Source organism: Zingiber officinale, chromosome 10B (assembly GCF_018446385.1).
Source record: "Zingiber officinale cultivar Zhangliang chromosome 10B, Zo_v1.1, whole genome shotgun sequence".
NCBI lineage: Eukaryota > Viridiplantae > Streptophyta > Magnoliopsida > Zingiberales > Zingiberaceae > Zingiber > Zingiber officinale.
The window spans coordinates 168,906-191,225 of NC_056005.1; the positions used below are offsets into that span (position 1 = coordinate 168,906).

Consider the following 22,320-nt stretch of genomic DNA (forward strand, 5'->3'; position numbering starts at 1 on the left):
ACTCTATGATTGATTGAGGTGTGATGTGTATTTTTATTATTAATAATTGTTATTTATGGATACAAATGCTGATTTACATTGCATTTTTTTGATACTTTTGAATCACAACTAGTTGATTGTAACAATCATCTAGTTCTTTGTTTTAGGACATTTTCTAGTTGAGCTTGCTGGATTATGGATGTCTCAGATTCTTGTCATCTCTAGTTGCTGCTTTAGTTGTCTTTGTTTCTAAATACACCATTGATACAAAAAGTCATCCTTGGGTAAGATAACTACTTGAGATATATCTATGTCATAAATATATTGTGTCAAGAACTAAATTCTCTTTAATTTACATAGCAAAAAACTTACTGAGTGCACTGCTATAATGGACTTGACCTGAAGGATTGCATCTAACCTCAATGATGTGACTGACAAGTACTTCGACGATTGCAATGAGGAGGATACGAGTAACCACACCAAGTATGAAGAATTAGCAAGAAAATTTGAGATTTAAGTGAGAAGATGGTTAAAGCGAATGATCAAAGAACATTCAAGGTAAGATGATAAGTAGCATCTACCAAGATCCTTTAAGTTCATGCAATAAGATATAGTTGAGAGGAGTAGTTTTGAGTGTCTTCTAATTAAATTTCTTTATGTGCGAGTAATTATGTTTTTTATAGAAGTGTAAGGATGATAATTTGTATACTTATATTGATCGTTTATTTAATAATATGTTGTTGATTGAAGTAGATTTGATTTCCATTCATCTTCTATAAAAGACAACAGTTTAAAATCGTTGCAGAACTATTGTCTATCATATTTAAAAGATAACAATTTTTAAATATTGTGAAACTGTTGTTATTAGTATTAAAAGATAACGGTTTAAAAATCGTTGTCGTTAAGGGTACCTTTAACAACACCATCAATTACAATGGTTTTGGAGTGTCAACGACAACGAATTATATTCATTGTCTTTTAAATTTTTTGTAGTAGTGTCTGTATATTTGAATTTAGATATGGATATTTGTTTCTATTATCATGTTTGTGTTTTATTTTTATTATTGTGTTTATGTATTGTTTAGATTGTGTTTGGTTTTATTTGTTTCTATCCATAAGATTATTTGTCAGTACAAATTTATTTGTGTTTATGATATATGAATTGTTAAAATTGTGTTTATTTATATGTATGGATTGTTAGGATGTGTAAAATATGATATTTGTATGTATGAAATATTATCGCTTATGATGGTTTTATATAGTTATGTAAATTATAAACAAGATAGATCTCAAATACAAAATGTTCATTTTTTATTTTTTTTACAAATAGAATACTGACAGAAACGCTGTTTCCATCGGTATTCCCTATTCCGTATCGTTACTGTGTATCAATATTTTCTGACGGAAATCACTGTTTCTGTCGATAATTACCGACGGAATTAGTGGTTTCCGTCAGTAATTACCTATGGAAACAGCGGTTTCCGTCGAAAAATTCGTTTATTGGTATCGACGAAAACAGTGTTTCTGTCGGTAATTGTTGGTTGTTCAACATCTGGGAACAATGTTCCCAACCGTGTATACCGACAAAGACACTATTTTCATTGATAAATATTTTTGAAATTTATTAATAGAATATATATTCCGTCGGAAATTATAACGATAAAAATTTAAATTTCATCAAAAAAAACTATTCCCGACAAATCATCTCCTGACCAATGAGTTTATGTCATAAAGTTGTCGGTAACCAAATGTACCGACGAATTTTCGACAGTAAAATTCGTCTAAATCAAAAAAATTTTGTAGTGAGTGTTGCATCATGTACACCATCGTCAGAGCTGCGTGAACTTCATTATTTCAAATCGAAATACATAATCTCCTTATCAATTCCAATTCATGGATCACTTAATTATCTAAAAAGATGGACTTCTTCACTAGAAATATGTAAAATGTCACGACGATCGACATTGCCAAGGATCATAATGTTTCCCACATGGTGGTAATGGTGGCACCATGTGCTAAAAAGTATGATCCTTGGGCAATGCCGGTCGTCGTGTGAAAAATTATGATCCATGAGCTGACTAAGTCCTCGATCCTCATCATCTTAATTAATTTCCACACTACAAAATAAATGGATTTTTTTTTTTGGTCAACCACAAGAAAGAAGAAGCGGACAACATCAACCTGATTTAGTAAACAAGAGTTACTTAATTTCTAGTGGGAAGACTTTGTAAATTAATGAGTCATTTTTATGGGAGTAATTAATGTTAATGTGATAATTAAACAAATCTACCAATAGAAATATAAGACGCATTTGTTTTGGCAAGAAATTAAACAAACATATTTTAGTTAGAAAAGCGACAAGGAAGATAAGGGCAAATGATAAACACAAATTGATGAAAATAAATTATGAGATCATGTATTGGTGAAAAACGAAAAGAAAATTCAAAAGATAAAAGAGGAAAAAGACATAAATTATAAGCACATAACTTCTGTAAAATTAAAATTAAGTAGAATATTAAATAATTATATATAAAACACATAAATATTAATAAACTATATAAGATATAATTTAGTTAATAGGGTAGTCACGATATTTATATTGTTTTGATTCAATTTAAAAAAAAATAATATAAAAACTTAAAATTTTGACAATCAATTAGTTCGCTTATTTTTTATTTTCTACTCCTAATTTTACCTACTTTATACATATTATATCTTATTTTTAAAATAAATTATAATTTGATGACTGTATTTTTTTTGTTAAATAACAAGAAGGTCATGGGATAATTTTCTAACTTAATCAACTTTTAACTAGAATGATGAAGAATAAGGAAAAAAAATTTAATATAAATTCACCATTGGTCACTTAATTAATTAGGAAGATGAGCTTCTTCGCTAGCTAATTAAGAAATATGTACATTGCTTAAGGATCACAATTTTCCGTACATAGATAATGAGGCACATGAGCCCTGACTAAGTCCTGGTCATAATTTTCCGCACATGGATAATGAGGCACATGAGCCCTGACTAATTCCTAGATCTTCATCCAAATTAATTTCCACTTAAAAAAATGAAGAGATTATTTTATCAACGGCAAATTAAAATAAAAGAAGCAGACAATATCAACAGATTTAGTAAACAAGAGTTACTCTCTCGTGGGAAGACTTTGTAAATGAGCTAGTCATTTTTATGGAAATAATATCAATTATTCAAAACAAAATAATCAAATAATGGAAATTCATATGTACGATAGTTTCCGAAAATGGAGAACATGACAAGCTGAAAATATAATTGAAGGGTTGAGGAGCGAAATTTCCACACGATCTTGTAATACAAAGATATTAGTACAGGGCCGCGAAGGAATTTCTAATATTGGTCCTCCGACATTTAAATCAATTTCTGATGATGTAGAGAATAATAAGAATGATGTAGTAAAAAGTGTGTAGAATAATAAAGTTGTGCATATCTCTATCTATAGATGGGAACCCCTTTTTATAGTGTCAATGTAATGTCTGTGAGGGGCGGAGCCACCCTTGAGCTAGGGTGGGCTCCAGCGCCCCCATCCATTTTTGAAAAATTATAATTAAAATTTTATTTCAGTCTCATCGTCATTTTATTTCAGTCCATATCCCCTATCATAATTTTATTTCAATCCTTATTTCTCCCTATTACATGGATGTTTGTCAAAAATTTTAGTTAGTTGGCGTCACCGCCTTCCTTATCCCTCATCACAGGTGTCTAGCCATAACTTGACTAGCACAACCGCGAAAAACCTTCTTCCTATTAGCACACTATATTTATGGGATATTACCGCAGCTGCATCCGCTACCCCCACCCTTGCCATCACTATCTTCCTCCCTGACCACCACGACATCACATTCATTACTATCCTTGTTGATTGTTTTGTCATCGCCACTCTCCCTACCATCAGTGACGTTGACTACGCCCTGTCGTCATGACTTGGTTGTAACCACCGTCGTAAGAACGCCAACATCGATGATCAACCCCAGGGTAATTTAATTTTAAATCTTGGCTACGCTCCTGGTGTTTGTGCACACATCTCCATGTGTGTACATGTTTTCCAAAACATCCAAGGAAAAGACAAGTCAAAAAGTATCCCTGACATCTTTCCTTAAGCAAGCATGCAAATCTCTAATGCGACAAGTTGGAGGCTTCTAAAGTATGATTTAACTACGAAACATATTTTATTGTCAGTGGCATAAACTTTCAAAAGGGTATAAGGAGATAATGGGACGGGTCCCGCTGTAGGTCGATCGGTGTCCGCTCGACCATGACGCTCCCGCTAGATCGTACTGGATAGAATAATCTCCCTTCGCTCGGCTTCTCCATCGTCGAAGGGTTGACTTTTACTCGAACGGACATACTACCTGTCACTACAAAAATACTACCATTTAGGGACAAATTTTGCAACAAATTTTAGAAAAAAATTCGTTGGAAATTGGATTTGGGACGAAAATTGCGACAAAAAAAATTCGTTGCAAATATGCCGTCGCAAAAATTTGCGACGAAAAAATATAATTTCGTTGGAAATTTTGCAACGAAATCGAAATTCGTTGCAAAATTCGTTGGAAATTTTGCAACGAAATCAAAATTCGTTCCAAATTTCGTTGGAATTTTGCAACAAAAATCAATATTTGTTGGAAATGTCAGCAGAAAATATCTCCAACGAACCCTAAATTTGTCGCAAATTAGCAACGAAAAAATGTATTCGTTGCAAACAGATTTGCGACGAATAACTATTTGTTGGAAAAGTCACAAAATACAAGATTTCCAACGAAAATATAGATTCGTTGGAAATTTCCAACGAAAATATATTTTCGATGGATGTTTCCAACAAATCCGCATTTTCGTTGGAAATTTCCAACGAATCCACATTTTCGTTGGAAAGTTCCAACGAATCTATATTTTCGTTGGAAATTTCCAACGAATCCACATTTTCGTTGGAAATTTCCAACGAATCTATATTTTCGTTGGAAATTTCCAACGAAATTCATATTCGTTGGAAATGCCCAACGAATTTATATTTTGTTGGAAATTTCCAACGAAATTCATATTCGTTGGAAACTTCCAACAAATCTATAACTTCATCGGAAATATCCAACGAAGTTGTATTTTCGTTGGAAATTTCCAACGAATCTATATTTCGTTGGAAATTTCCAACGAAAATACATTTTTCGTTACAGAATTCTGATAAATATGATATTTCCAACGAATCCAATTTCGTTGCAAAATTCGTCCCAAATTTAAAAAAAATATCCATACCCATCTAATTTCAATATTTTTTCCTATTAAAATTTTTTTCAAACAGATTTAACATATATATAATACACCACTAAACACAATAACACAAATATAAACAAAAAAATCAACCAACATATTAATGTACAACAAAATAAATACAAACATCAATAATATAAACTCAAACACATACATCATTAAAACATGTTCCCTATACAACCAAAACTAAGAGCATAAAACTAACAATACAACATAAAAAAGTTATAAGAAAACTAACAATACAACACACATCATCATCCAACAATACAAACTACAACAACATACAACTACAACTAACACTCTAAACCAAACACTATAATAAAGTTACAAGAAACATGTCATAGAGTCCAAATTCCAATGTCATACAAAAACATGAAAAAGGTAGAGTAGAAGATAATCTTATGGAGATCCTTCTCAATCCAAATCCTTCTTCTACCTACGTCAAAAGATAAACAAACAAAAAGAAAATCTTATAAACCAACACAAAAATAAATAGGTAAAAACTTATATATTTTTACGTCAATGCTATCATCATCTTCACCTACAAACTTCTTTCATTCTGCATGTTGCCTATTTCAAATATATTATAGTAAGAAAAACTCTTAGAACATAAATACTAATGGCCATTATTACTTAGTTCACGTACAACTGCAAATAACATATAATAAAAAAAATAAAAACATGTAAATATCATGTGTAAATAAATATAACTAACAAAGGTAAATAAAACCGAACGTCTCTCCCAGCCACGTCAAATCCAAACCTGCACATACAATAATATCAAAATTACAATAAAATAAAAAGATCTACAAATTATCAAATATAATCTTGGGCTCAGCGGTAAAGAACTGACCCCTGGACAGCTGTGCCGCTGTAAGGCACAGACACCCCACGGCCAACCAAGGACAATGACCCTCTGATTTACAAACAGAGGTCATCCAATGCTGGCCGCGGCCAGCCTACGCTGCCAGCGGCCAGCATCAGTCACCAGTGGCCAGCCGACGCCGCCAGCGGGATAACATGCACACAAACAGCAGCTATTTGAGGCCACCAGCAGCCATCCTGTGCCGACAGTGGCCAGGTGAGGCTGCTAGTGGCCAACCTCGGTGCCAGCGGTCAACCTCGTCGCCGGCAAGAGGGCCAGGCGGCGGCGCTAGGGCCAGGCGCCGCCGTGAGCGAGAGAAACAAGGCCTAGACGCGAGCGTACGGCCAGGCGGCGGCGCTAGGACCAGGCGCCGCCGTGAGCGCGAGAAACAAGGCCCAGACGCGAGCGTGCGGCCAGGCGCCACCGCTCGCGGCCGCCACTGCCGCTCGCGGCCAGGCGCGGACGCGAGTAGCCAGGCGCTGCCAGGCGCGGCCGCTCGCGGCCAAGCGCTGCCAGGCGCAGCCGCTCGCGGCCAGGCGCTGCCAGGCGCGGCCGCTCGCGGCCAGGCGACGCTGTCTCGCACGAAACTCGCGCAGAAATTGCACGGACATGAGTTCGAGGGAGGTGGCTTACCTGCGAAAGATGGGCGTAGAAATCACGCAGCCGCCGTCACGCACGAAGAGAGGAAAAAAATTAGGTCAAGGAGGAGGAGAAAAGAACGGGCCGGGTTTAGATAATATTTGGGTTCTTCCAAATAATTTCCAACAACTCTAAAATTTGTTGGAAATTTTCAACGAATTCTATTCGTTGGAAATTTCCAACGAATTTAATTTCGTTGGAAATTTCCAACGAATCAGTAGATTTGTTGAAAATTTCCAACAAATTTTGATTCGTTGGAAAATTTATAGTTTCTTAAAATTATAGTTGGCCGACCTAGAGACCTCCGAATTGGATGAAACTAGTTCCTGTGTGCTCCTCTATTTGTCCTGACTTCATATATGTCCTCAAATATTTTTTTTATTTCATATATTTTTTTTCCTTTATTTTTTTAATCCCCAATGTGTTAGAAAATATAAACTCAAGTTTAAAAATTCACAAATCAACATAAATTAGCTCCGTAATTATTTTTAATTCATGGATATAATCACGAGAACCTTACGAACGCCACCAAACTGATTTCCCCTCATTCTGAGCACTCGAACATCATTTTTTAAATCTAGCAAGTTCAACTATACTCCAATTTGATTTAAAACTCTAACACTTTCAAGCTCAAATTCAATTTCATCCAATTGACCTAGATGTTAAAAATTCATCTAATTTCAAAAAAAATATTTGAGCTCAACTATAGAATCATGAGACCACAAGGAGCACACAGGAACTTGTTTCATCCGATTCCGAGGTCTCTAGGTCGGTCAAACGGGTTTTTAAGTCATACCATACTTTGCAACGAATCTGTAATTCGTTGGAGATTTCCAACGAATTGGCAGATTCGTTGGAAATATTTCCAACGAATTACAGATTCGTTGGAAACCCTACATTTTCTTAAATCCACGGTTGACCGACCTAGAGACCTCCGAATTGGATGAAACCAGTTCCTGTGTGCTCCTCTATTTGTCCTGACTTCATATATGTCCTCAAATATTTTTTTTATATCATATATTTTTTTCCTTTATTTTTTTAATCCCCAATGTGTTAGAAAATATAAACTCAAGTTTAAAAATTCACAAATCAACATAAATTAGCTCCGTAATTATTTTTAATTCATGTATATAATCACGAGAATCTTATGAACGCCACCAAACTGATTTCCCCTCGTTCTGAGCACTCGAACATCATTTTTTAAATCTAGCAAGTTCAACTATACTCCAATTTGATTTAAAACTCTAACACTTTCAAGCACAAATTCAATTTCATCCAATTGACCTAGATGTTAAAAATTCATCTAATTTCAAAAAAAATATTTGAGCTCATCTAAAGAATCATGAGACCACGAGGAGCACACAGGAACTTGTTTCATCCGATTCCGAGGTCTCTAGGTCGGTCAAACGGGTTTTTAAGCCATACTATACTTTGCAACGAATCTGTAATTCGTTGGAGATTTCCAACGAATTGGCAGATTCGTTGGAAATGTTTCCAACGAATCTGCCTGTTCGTTGGAAATCTCCAACGAATTACAGATTCGTTGGAAACCCTACATTTTCTTAAATCCACGGTTGACCGACCTAGAGACCTCCGAATTGGATGAAACCAGTTCCTGTGTGCTCCTCTATTTGTCCTGACTTCATATATGTCCTCAAATATTTTTTTTATATCATATATTTTTTTCCTTTATTTTTTTAATCCCTAATGTGTTAGAAAATATAAACTCAAGTTTAAAAATTCACAAATCAACATAAATTAGCTCCGTAATTATTTTTAATTCATGGATATAATCACGAGAACCTTACGAACGCCACCAAACTGATTTCCCCTCGTTCTGAGCACTCGAACATCATTTTTTAAATCTAGCAAGTTCAACTATACTCCAATTTGATTTAAAACTCTAACACTTTCAAGCTCAAATTCAATTTCATCAAATTGACCTAGATGTTAAAAATTCATCTAATTTCAAAAAAAAATATTTGAGCTCAACTATAGAATCATGAGACCACGAGGAGCACACAGGAACTTGTTTCATCCGATTCCGAGGTCTCTAGGTCGGTCAAACGGGTTTTTAAGCCATACCATACTTTGCAACGAATCTGTAATTCGTTGGAGATTTCCAACGAATCTGCCAGTTCGTTGGAAATCTCCAACGAATTACAGATTCGTTGGAAACCCTACATTTTCTTAAATCCACGGTTGACCGACCTAGAGACCTCCGAATTGGATGAAACCAGTTCCTGTGTGCTCCTCTATTTGTCCTGACTTCATATATGTCCTCAAATATATTTTTTTCCTTTATTTTTTTAATCCCCAATGTGTTAGAAAATATAAACTCAAGTTTAAAAATTCACAAATCAACATAAATTAGCTCCGTAATTATTTTTAATTCATGGATATAATCACGAGAACCTTACGAACGCCACTAAACTGATTTCCCCTCGTTCTGAGCACTCGAACATCATTTTTTAAATCTAGCAAGTTCAACTATACTCCAATTTGATTTAAAACTCTAACACTTTCAAGCTCAAATTCAATTTCATCCAATTGACCTAGATGTTAAAAATTCATCTAATTTCAAAAAAAATATTTGAGCTCAACTATAGAATCATGAGACCACAAGGAGCACACAGGAACTTGTTTCATCCGATTCCGAGGTCTCTAGGTCGGTCAAACGGGTTTTTAAGCCATACTATACTTTGCAACGAATCTGTAATTCGTTGGAGATTTCCAACGAATTGGCAGATTCGTTGGAAATGTTTCCAACGAATCTGCCTGTTCGTTGGAAATCTCCAACGAATTACAGATTCGTTGGAAACCCTACATTTTCTTAAATCCACGGTTGACCGACCTAGAGACCTCCGAATTGGATGAAACCAGTTCCTGTGTGCTCCTCTATTTGTCCTGACTTCTTATATGTCCTCAAATATTTTTTTTTATTTCATGTATTTTTTCCTTTATTTTTTTAATCCCCAATGTGTTAGAAAATATAAACTCAAGTTTAAAAATTCACAAATCAACATAAATTAGCTCCGTAATTATTTTTAATTCATGGATATAATCACGAGAACCTTACGAACGCCACCAAACTGATTTCCCCTCGTTCTGAGCACTCGAACATCATTTTTTAAATCTAGCAAGTTCAACTATACTCCAATTTGATTTAAAACTCTAACACTTTCAAGCTCAAATTCAATTTCATCAAATTGACCTAGATGTTAAAAATTCATCTAATTTCAAAAAAAATATTTGAGCTCAACTATAGAATCATGAGACCACGAGGAGCACACAGGAACTTGTTTCATCCGATTCTGAGGTCTCTAGGTCGGTCAAACGGGTTTTTAAGTCATACCATACTTTGCAACGAATCTGTAATTCGTTGGAGATTTCCAACGAATTGGCAGATTCGTTGGAAATGTTTCCAACGAATCTGCCTGTTCGTTGGAAATCTCCAACGAATTACAGATTCGTTGGAAACCCTACATTTTCTTAAATCCACGGTTGACCGACCTAGAGACCTCCGAATTGGATGAAACCAGTTCCTGTGTGCTCCTCTATTTGTCCTGACTTCATATATGTCCTCAAATATTTTTTTTATTTCATATATTTTTTTTCCTTTATTTTTTTAATCCCCAATGTGTTAGAAAATATAAACTCAAGTTTAAAAATTCACAAATCAACATAAATTAGCTCCGTAATTATTTTTAATTCATGGATATAATCACGAGAACCTTACGAACGCCACTAAACTGATTTCCCCTCGTTCTGAGCACTCGAACATCATTTTTTAAATCTAGCAAGTTCAACTATACTCCAATTTGATTTAAAACTCTAACACTTTCAAGCTCAAATTCAATTTCATCCAATTGACCTAGATGTTAAAAATTCATCTAATTTCAAAAAAAATATTTGAGCTCAACTATAGAATCATGAGACCACAAGGAGCACACAGGAACTTGTTTCATCCGATTCCGAGGTCTCTAGGTTGGTCAAACGGGTTTTTAAGTCATACCATACTTTGCAACGAATCTGTAATTCGTTGGAGATTTCCAACGAATTGGCAGATTCGTTGGAAATATTTCCAACGAATCTGCCTATTCGTTGGAAATCTCCAACGAATTACAGATTCGTTGGAAACCCTACATTTTTTTAAATCCACGGTTGACCGACCTAGAGACCTCCGAATTGGATGAAACTAGTTCCTGTGTGCTCCTCTCTTTGTCCTGACTTCATATATGTCCTCAAATATTTTTTTTTTAATATATTTTTTTCCTTTATTTTTTTACTCCCCAATGTGTTAGAAAATATAAACTCAAGTTTAAAATTCACAAATCAACATAAATTAGCTCCGTAATTATTTTTAATTCTTGGATATAATCACAAGAACCTTACGAATGCCACCAAACTGATTTCCCCTCGTTCTGAGCACTCGAACATCATTTTTTAAATCTAGCAAGTTCAACTATACTCCAATTTGATTTAAAACTATAACACTTTCAAGCTCAAATTCAATTTCATCCAATTGACCTAGATGTTAAAAATTCATCTAATTTCAAAAAAAATATTTGAGCTCATCTATAGAATCATGAGACCACGAGGAGCACACAGGAACTTGTTTCATCCGATTCCGAGGTCTCTAGGTCGGTCAAACAGGTTTTTAAGTCATACCATACTTTGCAACGAATCTGTAATTCGTTGGAGATTTCCAACGAATTGGCAGATTCGTTGGAAATGTTTCCAACGAATCTGCCTGTTCGTTGGAAATCTCCAACGAATTACAGATTCGTTGGAAACCCTACATTTTCTTAAATCCACGGTTGACCGACCTAGAGACCTCCGAATTGGATGAAACCAGTTCCTGTGTGCTCCTCTATTTGTCCTGACTTCATATATGTCCTCAAATATTTTTTTTATTTTATATATTTTTTTCCTTTATTTTTTTAATCCCCAATGTGTTAGAAAATATAAACTCAAGTTTAAAAATTCACAAATCAACATAAATTAGCTCCGTAATTATTTTTAATTCATGGATATAATCACGAGAACCTTACGAACGCCACCAAACTGATTTCCCTCGTTCTGAGCACTCGAACATCATTTTTTAAATCTAGCAAGTTCAACTATACTCCAATTTGATTTAAAACTAACACTTTCTAGCTCAAATTCAATTTCATCCAATTGACCTAGATGTTAAAAATTCATCTAATTTCAAAAAAAATATTTGAGCTCATCTATAGAATCATGAGACCAAGTGGAGCACACAGGAACTTGTTTCATCCAATTCCGAGGTCTCTATGTCGGTCAAACGGGTTTTTAATCCGTACCATACTTTGCAACGAATCTGTAATTCGTTGGAGATTTCCAACGAATTGGCAGATTCGTTGGAGATTTCCAACGAATTGGTAGATTCGTTGGAAATGGTTCCAACGAATCTGTCAATTCGTTGGAAATCTCCAACGAATTACAAATTCGTTGGAAACCTTATCCTGCAAATTTTTTTACTATAGAATTGCGATAAATTATATATTTGTTGGGGAGTTCCAACAAATAATAGTTTCGTTGCAATATTTGCGACGAAAATACTATTCGTTGCAAATATTTGCAACGAACAAATTATTCGTTGCAAATTTTGAAACGAATAAATTATTCGTTCCAAAATTTGCAACAAATTTTATTCTTTGTTGCTAACTTGCAACAATATTAGCGACAAAATATATTTTGTTGCTAATTTGGAACGAATTTATTTTGTTGTTAAATTCGTTGCTAATTCGGAACAATTTATTATTTTGTTGCAAATTTTGTTAGAAAGTTTGGAACAAAATTTAAATTCGTTGCAAACTGTCGTCCCTAATAGGCTGTTTTTTTGTAGTGTGTTAGGCTCCTAGTCTTATGATATTCGTTTGGCCTTGCTCATCCATTTGGACATTCCGTCGGTCCGATCATACCCGAGCCACTGGACTAACTTTAATGATATCTTTATTAATTTTGAACTCCACGTCTTTAATGAGCCTCTTATCACCGTATCAATATCCGTATGTTTGTGATTCTAATATTACCCAGTCAAATATGATGGCTTTCTTCCCTTACCGTAAGAGAGCGAAAGAGTATTTTTAAATAATATTAGAAATTATAAAGATATTTTGACAATATTTAAAATAAGTTGATCACGTCATCATGTACATGCTTGCAAATTGCAGCTACAAATTGACATAAAATTAAAATTTATTCTTCTTCTTCTACCGAAAGCAGAAAGCAGATGCATGCAATGGGTATCAGCAATGCACGCATCTTCTTCCTCTTCTACTCATCCAAAATGCTTTTCTGGCTCTTCCTTCTGCTCGAGATCATCGCCGTCGCAAAAGTTCATAGCCAGCCTTCAACTCAAGGTGATGCTCCATTATATCTTCTGATCATCATATCTCACCAATACTATCATTGAATCCCGTGAAACTTTGTTGATTAATGTTTTCAATTCATCGTCAGGCTTCATCAGCATCGACTGCGGCGGCTCCACGAACTACACCGACGCCACCACCGGCATACCGTACCTTACCGACGACCCGTTCACCGACGACGGCGTCAACTCTCAAGTCGCCTCCGGCTACAGATCATCGTCCTCGCAGGGGGAGCAAACGCTTCGGAGCTTTCCCAACGCCACCCGGAGCTGCTACGCCCTGAAGCCGGTAATTAAGAACAGGAAGTACTTGCTTCGGGGCACCTTCAAGTACGGGAACTACGATGGCCAGAACAGCGCCAACACCGTGAGACCCCTGCAGTTCGATCTCTACTTCGATGCTAATTTCTGGCGGACGGTGAACATCACGGATCCGAGCTATGCTTTCTGGTACGAGGTGCTCGCGGTGGCGATGGCCGACTCTGTTTCAGTTTGTTTGGTGAACACGGGATCGGGGACGCCGTTCATCTCGGTGCTCGAGTTCCGGCCGATTCCTGACGTCATGTATCCGGCTGTCAACACGACGCAATTTCTAATCACTAACATGCGTTGTAACGTCGGACCTCCACTGAATTCTGTATCCGTAAGGTGAGATGCATGCGAAACTAGTTACTTGTTAGCAGTTCCTTGTTTCACCAAAACAGAAATATTTTTGTTTTATATATCCAAAAAATTTTTAAAACAGTTAGTTGATTTGAATTAATCAAAACTTGCCAATTTGTCAACTGTCTGTTTTCAGATGACACCAGAAACAGCCAGTTGACGAATAAAAATAAATTGGCAGATTTTAGTTCCAATCTTTTATTATTTCTTTCCTTATTTAATATTTTTAATCTGTGTTTGCCAACTAGTCTGGGCAAAGACCTTGAATATTAATGCATGGGCACCTATAAATTATAATTATATATATTTTTGAAAAATAGCATAACTCGGTCAAAATATTTGGATACTTAGAACTCTTAGAATTATCTTTTTGTTAAAAGAAATAATAATAATACGCTTGGGTCAACATGTAATAATCCAATCCTGAGATAAATTGCACATATGCTTGAAAAATTAATTTATTAACTATTTTATGTTTTAATAAATTATTAAATTTGTTAAGCCATAGACAATGGCGTGACACACCCCTTGTGGTTTGGAGCAGGTACCCGCAAGATTCCTATGACCGGCTTTGGGAAGCATGGACGGCCAATGGCTTTACCGAGATCACCACCGATGAATCCATCGACAGCAGCACCAATTCTCATTTCCAGCCGCCGTCCATCGTCATGCAGAGCGCCGCCACTCCTTCCGACAACTCCAGTGTCATGGAGTTCTGGTGGTATCACTCCTCCTTGGGCATTAGCGGCAACGACGAATACGTCAACCTCTTTTTCTCCGAGTTCACGCCCAACACCACGAGGACGTTTAACATTTATCTCAATGACTACTTCTGGTACTCCAACTACACTCCGCCCTACCTTATACCAGACTACATTTACAACGACCGTCCCAATACACCAAGTCAGCAATACCGCTGGGCTCTGAACTCCTCGGGCCTGTCCAGCCTTCCTCCGATCCTCAACGCCATGGAGGTTTTCACGGCGATGCAATTCGATCCGCTCGAGACAAACACCAACGATGGTATAATAAAACAAGCACTTTATAATTCCTTGTGCGCCCATGCTCCTGTTTCATATTGCATTTTGATGCTCTGTTTTCCAGTAACATCTAAACTTTATTTCTTTACTTTGAGAATGACATTTTGGAGGATGACTATTTACTTTCCAGTAACATGTTGGAGAATGACTATTTCGTGTACCTTCTCTGATGCTTCGCCTTATTGAATTTCATATGTCATATGCTCAAAAAAATTTAGCATGTTTGAAACTTCTTGTCTGATTATTCTGTTAAACAAGGGTAACGTTGCTTTGGTATTTGATCATTTTGGACCTCAGCGGATGCCATCAATGACATCAAGGAACTATATCGGATTAAGAGAAGTTGGATAGGTGACCCATGCGTTCCCCAACAGTACCCATGGGATGGAGTGAATTGTAGCTACGAAACAAATACAGCAAGGATCATATCAATGTGAGTTCTAATTTAAAACACAATTAACTAGGTGCAATATTGTGAAATATAAACTATGTGTGATTGAGGATTTTCTGCAGAAATCTATCTTCGAGTGCATTGTCCGGTTCTATATCCTCCTCGTTTCACATGTTTGCAGCAATCAAGTACCTGTAAGTATTATGGCATTGTTGTAAGTTTTGAAGATGAATGCTAACCCATCTAGAAATATTAAGAATCCATTAGATTTTATTGATTTAACAATTTGATATATATATTCTGTTGATTATAAGTGTTCGGTTGAAGATTTCTTCAAATAGTAAGTTGGGCAAATGACAACTAGTAGGTTAATAAAATTCACAAATTAGTAACACTTAACTTAATTACATCAATGTTGACTTGTGATGGTCTATGTAATTGCATTTCAGAAGGTCCAAACCAATCAGTTTTATGTTCACCTTATAAAACCATTGTTGGACATGGACATAACAAAACTTTCCAAATTGAGAAAACTCTCTATTAGGACATTGTTCAGGAAGTTCTGCAGCAGAGTTTTATCTTTTACACTTGAATTCACTTATCCATTTAGATTTTACTTTGGGATAGTGATAAATAATTTTCATATCTATGTTAAGGAACATATTTCCCATTACTGGAATATTTAAGATCTCCAACATATTATTCACAATATTGATAAGGGGAAGGATGATAGCAAGATACTTTTATGGTTTGTGAAAATATTTGTTTTAGTCATTTTGATAGTTTATCTGGAGTTTATTAGATTAAGAGGTTATACAATTTATGTTGTGATTGTAATTCCTTCTTGAATTTTTTTGGCAGGGACTTATCTTACAACAACCTAACGGGACCAATACCTGATGCTTTAGGAGCGTTGTCATCACTCCAAATTTTGTATGAGTTGTTGATAATAAAATTTTATGATTAGTAAACTATGTATAACTTTTGAATTTTCATATCTTGCAGAAATTTGACCGGTAACAATCTTACCGGAACAATCCCGAGTTCCCTTCTTCATAAACAAAATTTGGTGTTCAGGTTTGTTTCTATGTATTCTAGGACATTATATTGGTGATGTGTTCTCCTAGTAGTTGTAAAGGAATCATTTGTTTTAATTTTAAGTTTAAGGAATGAGTCTATATGGGTTGTAACTATTACAACCTGAAATGAATTGTGGAAGTGCATAGCAACTAACTAAGACATTGCACAGTCACTCCTCCTTAACCTTGAGTAGTATAATAGGATTGTTGATAATTTTCAAAGTGCATATCAACATATGAATCTATAGCAACATAATCTAGATATTTATAGAAAGAGTTTAGAAATAATAGAGAGTTAAAATGTTTGTCTAAAGTTTAGCTTTTCTTTGAATTCTTTTGGAGGACTAGAATGAATATGAGATTTCTATTGTTAGCATCATTTATGGTAGAAGTTCTTATCTTGTGAAGGTATCTTATCCATAATGCATTTTGTTTCTATGATTTGCTCTCAACTATTCTGGAAAAAATTATGCTAATAAAAAAATGATGTTTAGCCATGGAGGCAATCCAAATCTTTGTCCTGGGGGGACTTCATGTGGAGAAGAAAAGAAGAAGCATTCAAGTGCTGCTATTATTGTGATTATATGTATTGTTTCTGTGGTTCTACTTATTGTGGCCATAATCATAGTATGGACAGTGATAAAAAAACGAGGTAAGTGTTTCTTAGGTAAATTTTGCTTCTAGATTTAAGGCATTTAGTTTTTAGTTTTGAAGTAATGGATACTCATTAATAAACATAATATTTTGTGCTTGAAAGGATCAAGTAGAACTACCTACCCAGAGCAGAATATTGTGCAACCGATAAAAGAAAATAATGCTCAAGAAAGTCCTTTGCCAATTGAGAATCGTGTGTTCGCTTACAAGGAGTTGGAGATAGTAACTAATAACTTTAAAAAACAACTTGGCAAAGGCGGATTTGGTCCCGTCTTCCATGGGTATTTGCAAAACAATGTTCAAGTTGCTGTCAAGATGCTATCTCAATCATCTTCACAAGGCATGAAAGAGTTTCGTGCTGAGGTACTAGTCCAACTCTACTTAGTTCTATATATAGTAGTTGAGTTCTTAATATCAGACAAGAATGTGCTTTGTAAAGTTTGTAATTTGTTGTACTGTTTGCATATGGATCTTACATTTAACTTCCTCTCCATATGTAACATGGATTTTTCTTCTTCTATTTTATTGTCTATTTCTGGATCCTCAAGAGTTAGTATCCTTTCCCTTAATTTCCATTTACTATGGTTCTGTAACAGATTCAAAACTTGACAAGGATTCATCACAAGAATCTTGTTTCTTTGCTTGGCTACTGCATGGAGGGGGATATCCTAGCACTTGTCTATGAGTACATGCCACAAGGAACCCTACAAGATCATCTTACAGGTTTGAATCGCACATTTCACCTGATTTGTACTCAACTTATTTCATTTTTCCAATGTTGCACTTTGTCAAGTAAAATGTTGATATCCAATGTCTGATTTTACCATTTTGACATGAATAATGTTTATCTTCATCAATGTCTTTATCAAGCCATGCTAGTAACAACTATTTAGGGGATAGAATAACACAAGTATTGGCTTGATGTTATCACCATCATCAAGCTATGTCGTTGCCAATTATTTGGGGTTACAGTACAAAAATATGCCCATGTTTCAATTGTTAGTTGAATGCTTGATCTAATTGCCTTTGATAGGTAAATTTCATAGTGAAGCTACTTACAGTTGGGGGCGACGTCTTAACATTGCAATTGGAGCCGCACAAGGTTTGTTAGTCTATCCATCCCTATATATCTACTCATTAAGTCTTTTGTTATCCTCTTGATCCCAAACTAGTGAGTTTAATAATACAATACGCAGGATTGGAGTATTTACACACTGCATGCAACCCACCACTCATCCATAGAGATGTGAAGAGTTCAAATATCTTGTTGAGTGAAAGTCTAGAGGCCAAAGTAGCAGACTTCGGACTGTCAAAGTCTTTCAACATGGACAACCGTACTCAAATGCCTAATGCATCTGCAGTGGTTGGTACACCTGGCTATATTGATCCAGAGTAAGGTTCCTGCTCTTGCCTTTTTCATGTTCATTTGAACTATTTATATTGGAAACCCCAGATGGAAGCTAAGTTGGCTATGCTAACTCTCTTAATTACATAGGTACTCTTCGTCCAACCAAATTAGCGAGAAGAGTGATGTCTATAGCTTCGGAGTGATTATCCTTGAATTGATTACAGGCCAGCCTCCTGTGGTGCGAGCTATGAATTCTAATGCTATCAGTTTAGTTCAATGGGTACGCCAAAGGCTTGCCAAAGAGGACATTGAGAACATTGTCGATAGAAATCTAAGAATGGGGCACGACATAAATTCCATTTGGAAGGCTGTTGATCTTGCATTGCGATGCACAGAGCTAGATCATCGTCAGAGGCCAACTATGGCTCATGCTGTGAAGGAGCTTAATGAGAGTTTGGAATTAGAATGTGCTTATTCTGGGGATTTTTCAACTGGAAGAAGCCAGACTAATACCATAAGTGTTGCTTTTGAAGTCGAACCACCACCGTTCTTTGCACCAGGAGCGAGATAAAAAATATTGCAAAGAAATTGAGTTGTCCGCTATTTGAAAGCTTGATATATCTTGTATTGGGTTTGTGATGTAACAATTAAACTTGAAGTTGGTTTGATTTAGAACGTGTATGTTGTGATGTGGTATTTTATGATAATAATGTACGGAAACAAGTCTCATTGCGATGAAAGTCTGTTCCAAATTCAAGAACTTGGCAACACTTTACTTTTATAGCCTTTGCCACCTTAGCTTCTTGATATGTTGAAAACATTACTCTATATTACAAGAAATTGATATGTTGAATAGGGTCCTAAATGAGTCGAGCCGAGTTGAGTCAAGTTTTGGGGTGTTTAAGCTTGTTTGATAAAATAACTGAGTCAAGCTAAGCTAAGTCCAGCTTAAAATGAACTAAGCTTTTGAAATGATTATTCAATCTTGGCTTGATTTATTTTTTATGAGCTTGAGTTTGTTTGAAGCTTGACTTGAGCTTGATTTGTTTAGATGTTATCGAGCTCTCAATTCAAACTTGATTCGTTTAGATATTATCGAGCTCTCACTTCAAACTTGTTTGAATATTGTTGAAACTTTTAGTTGTTTGATTGGTTATTGAGCTTGATAATTTAAATTTTTTTGTTTATTTTATTTAATTATTTATTTAGCATATTGAAAAGAGTTTTATTAATAAATATGATTCATGAATATTGTTTACGAATGTTGTTTACGAGCATTGTTCACGAATGTTAACAAGTTAAACATGTGTTCAAACTTATTTGTTTAATTTAACGAGCGGTTCAAATTTATTTATTTAATTAATGTTATATATATTGAACGAACATAGATAAACTCTTATCAAGATAAACACTAAATTTATTTACGAATATTTAATTCATTTATAACCCTAATGTTTAACACAGCCAGAACTTTCCCCAAGCCAACCATAATCTTCCAAAGCTATAAGAAACGGTGCATGCCAATTTCAACATCGATGAAAGAAAAAAAATTGTGTGAAAGGAACTAGCGGGTCAATGAAGAAACCTACGAGTGGAAGAAGAATCTGCAATGGCCCAGTTTTGTCTGTATCTACCTCATCACCTTTGAACTGATCGAGAAAAAGGCTATTTGACCACCTATGCAAGTGAATGAACAAATGACCGATGGAAAATTTAATTGAATGGGTCGTTCAGTGTATTTATAAATGTGGTATTTTATGATAATAATGTACGGAAACAAGTCTACTTGTGATGAAGTCAGTTCTAAATTCAAGATCTTGGCGACACTTTGCTTTTAAAGCCTTTACCACCTTAGCTTCTGATAGGTCTAAAAATTTAGAATTTTATTCTCTGTACTGTATATTACAAGAAACTGATATGTTGAACACAGCCGAAGCTTCCCCGAAGCTAGATAATGCTTGGCCATTTCCATCAGCACAATCTTTAAAAAAAAAAAAAAAAAAAAAAACGGTGCATGCCAATCTCAACGAAAGAATTTAAGTGTGAAAGGAACTAGAGGGTCAACAAAGAAGCCTACGACTAGAAGTGGAAGAAGATTCTGCCATGGCCAAGCTTTGTCTTTTCTCTACATCTTCACCTTTGAATTGATGGGAAAAAGAAGGATATTTAACCATGCAAGTGATGCTTTATCATGGATGATCATGTAGGTAAATAGTACATAAGGTTACCATGAGATTTAGGATTCGAATCTCGATAAAATTGAAGTAAATGTCTTTCTTATATGTTAGTCATTATTCCAAAGGCTAATAGTCGCTTGTGATTTATCTCCTCCGTGTTGACTCTGAAACGAATTGACGGAGATGTTAGGGGCGAACGTATTCACCTTTTATCACCATAAATCAACAAATGATGTTCCCTCGGAGTGATATTTTGGAGTCGAAACTTAATATTTTAGAGTCGAAACTTAACATGTATGAATAGTTCTTTCTCTATGTCTTGATCATCTATACTATCTATACTAGAATATGTTCAGACATGTTAAATTTTAATCCCAAAACTTCTTGTAAATCGACAAAATATATTAGATTAATGTAATATATTCCAGAGTTGTAAGATTATGCATTAGCCATCTCTTTCTTTCCCATCTCAATTCAATTCATTTCCAATTTCAACAGTGCGAGCGAGCTTCAACGAGTCTCTAATGGTTCACTCAGCAATTAAGTCAGACGGCGTTACTGAGCACACATGAACTCGGAAGCGGTCCAAAGAAGAGGAGGTGGCACCTCCCCCAGCATCTCCCCGCTCCCGTAGTCACCCAGCAGCTCGCTCAGAAATCCCAAGTCAAACTCTGACAGCAGCGTGTCCTCCTCGCCGGCCGGCCAATTCCTGTCACGCCTGCTGCTTCCGTTGCCGTCGTCGGCCGTGATGGTGGACGAAGACATGGAGCCTTCTTGATCGTTTATCATGGAGTTAATGTAATTGGAGGAGAATAGTGGCGAGTACAGTTTAGAGATGGAATCCGTGGTGTGACTACTAGACTCTGACTTGACTGCGGCGGCGGGGAGCAAAGCAGGCGGTGGAGTTGTAGATGGATCCATCGTGGCGGTCGTGTTGTAACTTGACATGATCATCTTCTTCTTGAGCTTGGTGTTCCAGTAGTTCTTTATATCGTTGTCTGTTCTTCCGCGGAGATGGGAGGCGATGATCGACCACCTAATTTCAAGACTTTAAACATATTAGCAAAGATTGCTCTTCAATTAAACTGTTGAGATGGTTGAATGCATCACCTGCTGCCGAGTTTACGGTAAAGGGAAAAAATGATGTCGTCTTCTTCCTCTGTGAATCCACCGCGCTTGATGTTAGGCCTGAGATAGTTCAGCCATCTCAAACGGCAGCTCTTCCCGCAGCGATTGAGTCCTGAAATATTTAAGCAACAATCAAAAAGGGAATAGGGCATCAAATTCATTAGTTAGCTCCTCATCCTTTCGGTTTTAAAAAGGGATTTTGATGCGAATGCAAGCAAGAAACAAAAAAAAATTAGTAAGAAGAAAACCTGCTTTGAGGGGCAGGGCAATCCAGTTGCCACCGGTTCCATGCTTCTCTATGTAACTCCGGAGAACCGCATCCTCCTCTGGTAACCACGGCCCTCGCTTCACGTTGGCCTTGTCGCAGCACGGGGCTCTCCCCATCGATGGACCAACTCAAGACCAAGTACTTCTCCTAGAGAAGGACAGGAACAGGGGAAAAGGAGAAGAACAGAGGAAAAAAAATGGAAGCTTTCTTGATCCACTACGACCTAATGCTTCGGCTGTGAGTTTATAGGGACAGATCTACGACTGCTTCCTGTCGTTTCCTAATTGATAATTTTAATCAGAGTTTGATTCGAGACAAGAAATTTCTAAGAAAATTAACTTAGTCAAACGACTGTGCATGACTCCATCTGAGAAGAAGCTTCTGAAGTAAAAGA

At 36.0% G+C, this 22,320-nt stretch overlaps 2 protein-coding genes across 2 annotated transcripts; one reads left to right on the forward strand and one right to left on the reverse strand.

Annotated features, from left to right (window-relative positions):
- The first annotated feature begins 13,033 nt into the window (after positions 1-13,033).
- LOC122030582 (probable LRR receptor-like serine/threonine-protein kinase At1g05700) lies at positions 13,034-19,117 on the forward strand. Its single transcript, XM_042589790.1, has 13 exons — positions 13,034-13,170; positions 13,268-13,826; positions 14,386-14,864; positions 15,179-15,314; positions 15,395-15,466; positions 16,134-16,205; positions 16,278-16,349; positions 16,846-17,003; positions 17,109-17,368; positions 17,602-17,728; positions 18,039-18,107; positions 18,202-18,397; positions 18,501-19,117. Exons 1-13 carry the CDS (start codon positions 13,041-13,043, stop codon positions 18,922-18,924), a joined length of 2,754 nt encoding a protein of 917 aa, XP_042445724.1. The 5' UTR covers positions 13,034-13,040; the 3' UTR covers positions 18,925-19,117.
- A 1,817-nt stretch (positions 19,118-20,934) lies between these two features.
- On the reverse strand, positions 20,935-22,162 carry LOC122028545 (transcription factor RAX2-like). Its single transcript, XM_042587390.1, has 3 exons — positions 21,907-22,162; positions 21,641-21,770; positions 20,935-21,566 (listed from the first exon to the last, which is right to left on the reverse strand). Exons 1-3 carry the CDS (start codon positions 22,040-22,042, stop codon positions 21,086-21,088), a joined length of 747 nt encoding a protein of 248 aa, XP_042443324.1. The 5' UTR covers positions 22,043-22,162; the 3' UTR covers positions 20,935-21,085.
- Positions 22,163-22,320: the final 158 nt, after the last annotated feature.

What these genes read in the sequence shown, in the direction of transcription:
- LOC122030582 (XM_042589790.1), top strand. Translation starts at nt 13,041, where the DNA reads ATGCATGCAATGGGTATCAGCAATGCACGCATCTTCTTCCTCTTCTAC. An exon ending in CTGAATTCTGTATCCGTAAG is followed by an intron (nt 13,827 to 14,385) that starts GTGAGATGCATG and finishes GGTTTGGAGCAG; the next exon opens with GTACCCGCAAGATTCCTATG. An exon ending in CGAGACAAACACCAACGATG is followed by an intron (nt 14,865 to 15,178) that starts GTATAATAAAAC and finishes TTTGGACCTCAG; the next exon opens with CGGATGCCATCAATGACATC.
- LOC122028545 (XM_042587390.1), bottom strand. Translation starts at nt 22,042, where the DNA reads ATGGGGAGAGCCCCGTGCTGCGACAAGGCCAACGTGAAGCGAGGGCCG. An exon ending in TGCCCTGCCCCTCAAAGCAG is followed by an intron (nt 21,771 to 21,906) that starts GTTTTCTTCTTA and finishes TAAATATTTCAG; the next exon opens with GACTCAATCGCTGCGGGAAG. An exon ending in TACCGTAAACTCGGCAGCAG is followed by an intron (nt 21,567 to 21,640) that starts GTGATGCATTCA and finishes TCTTGAAATTAG; the next exon opens with GTGGTCGATCATCGCCTCCC.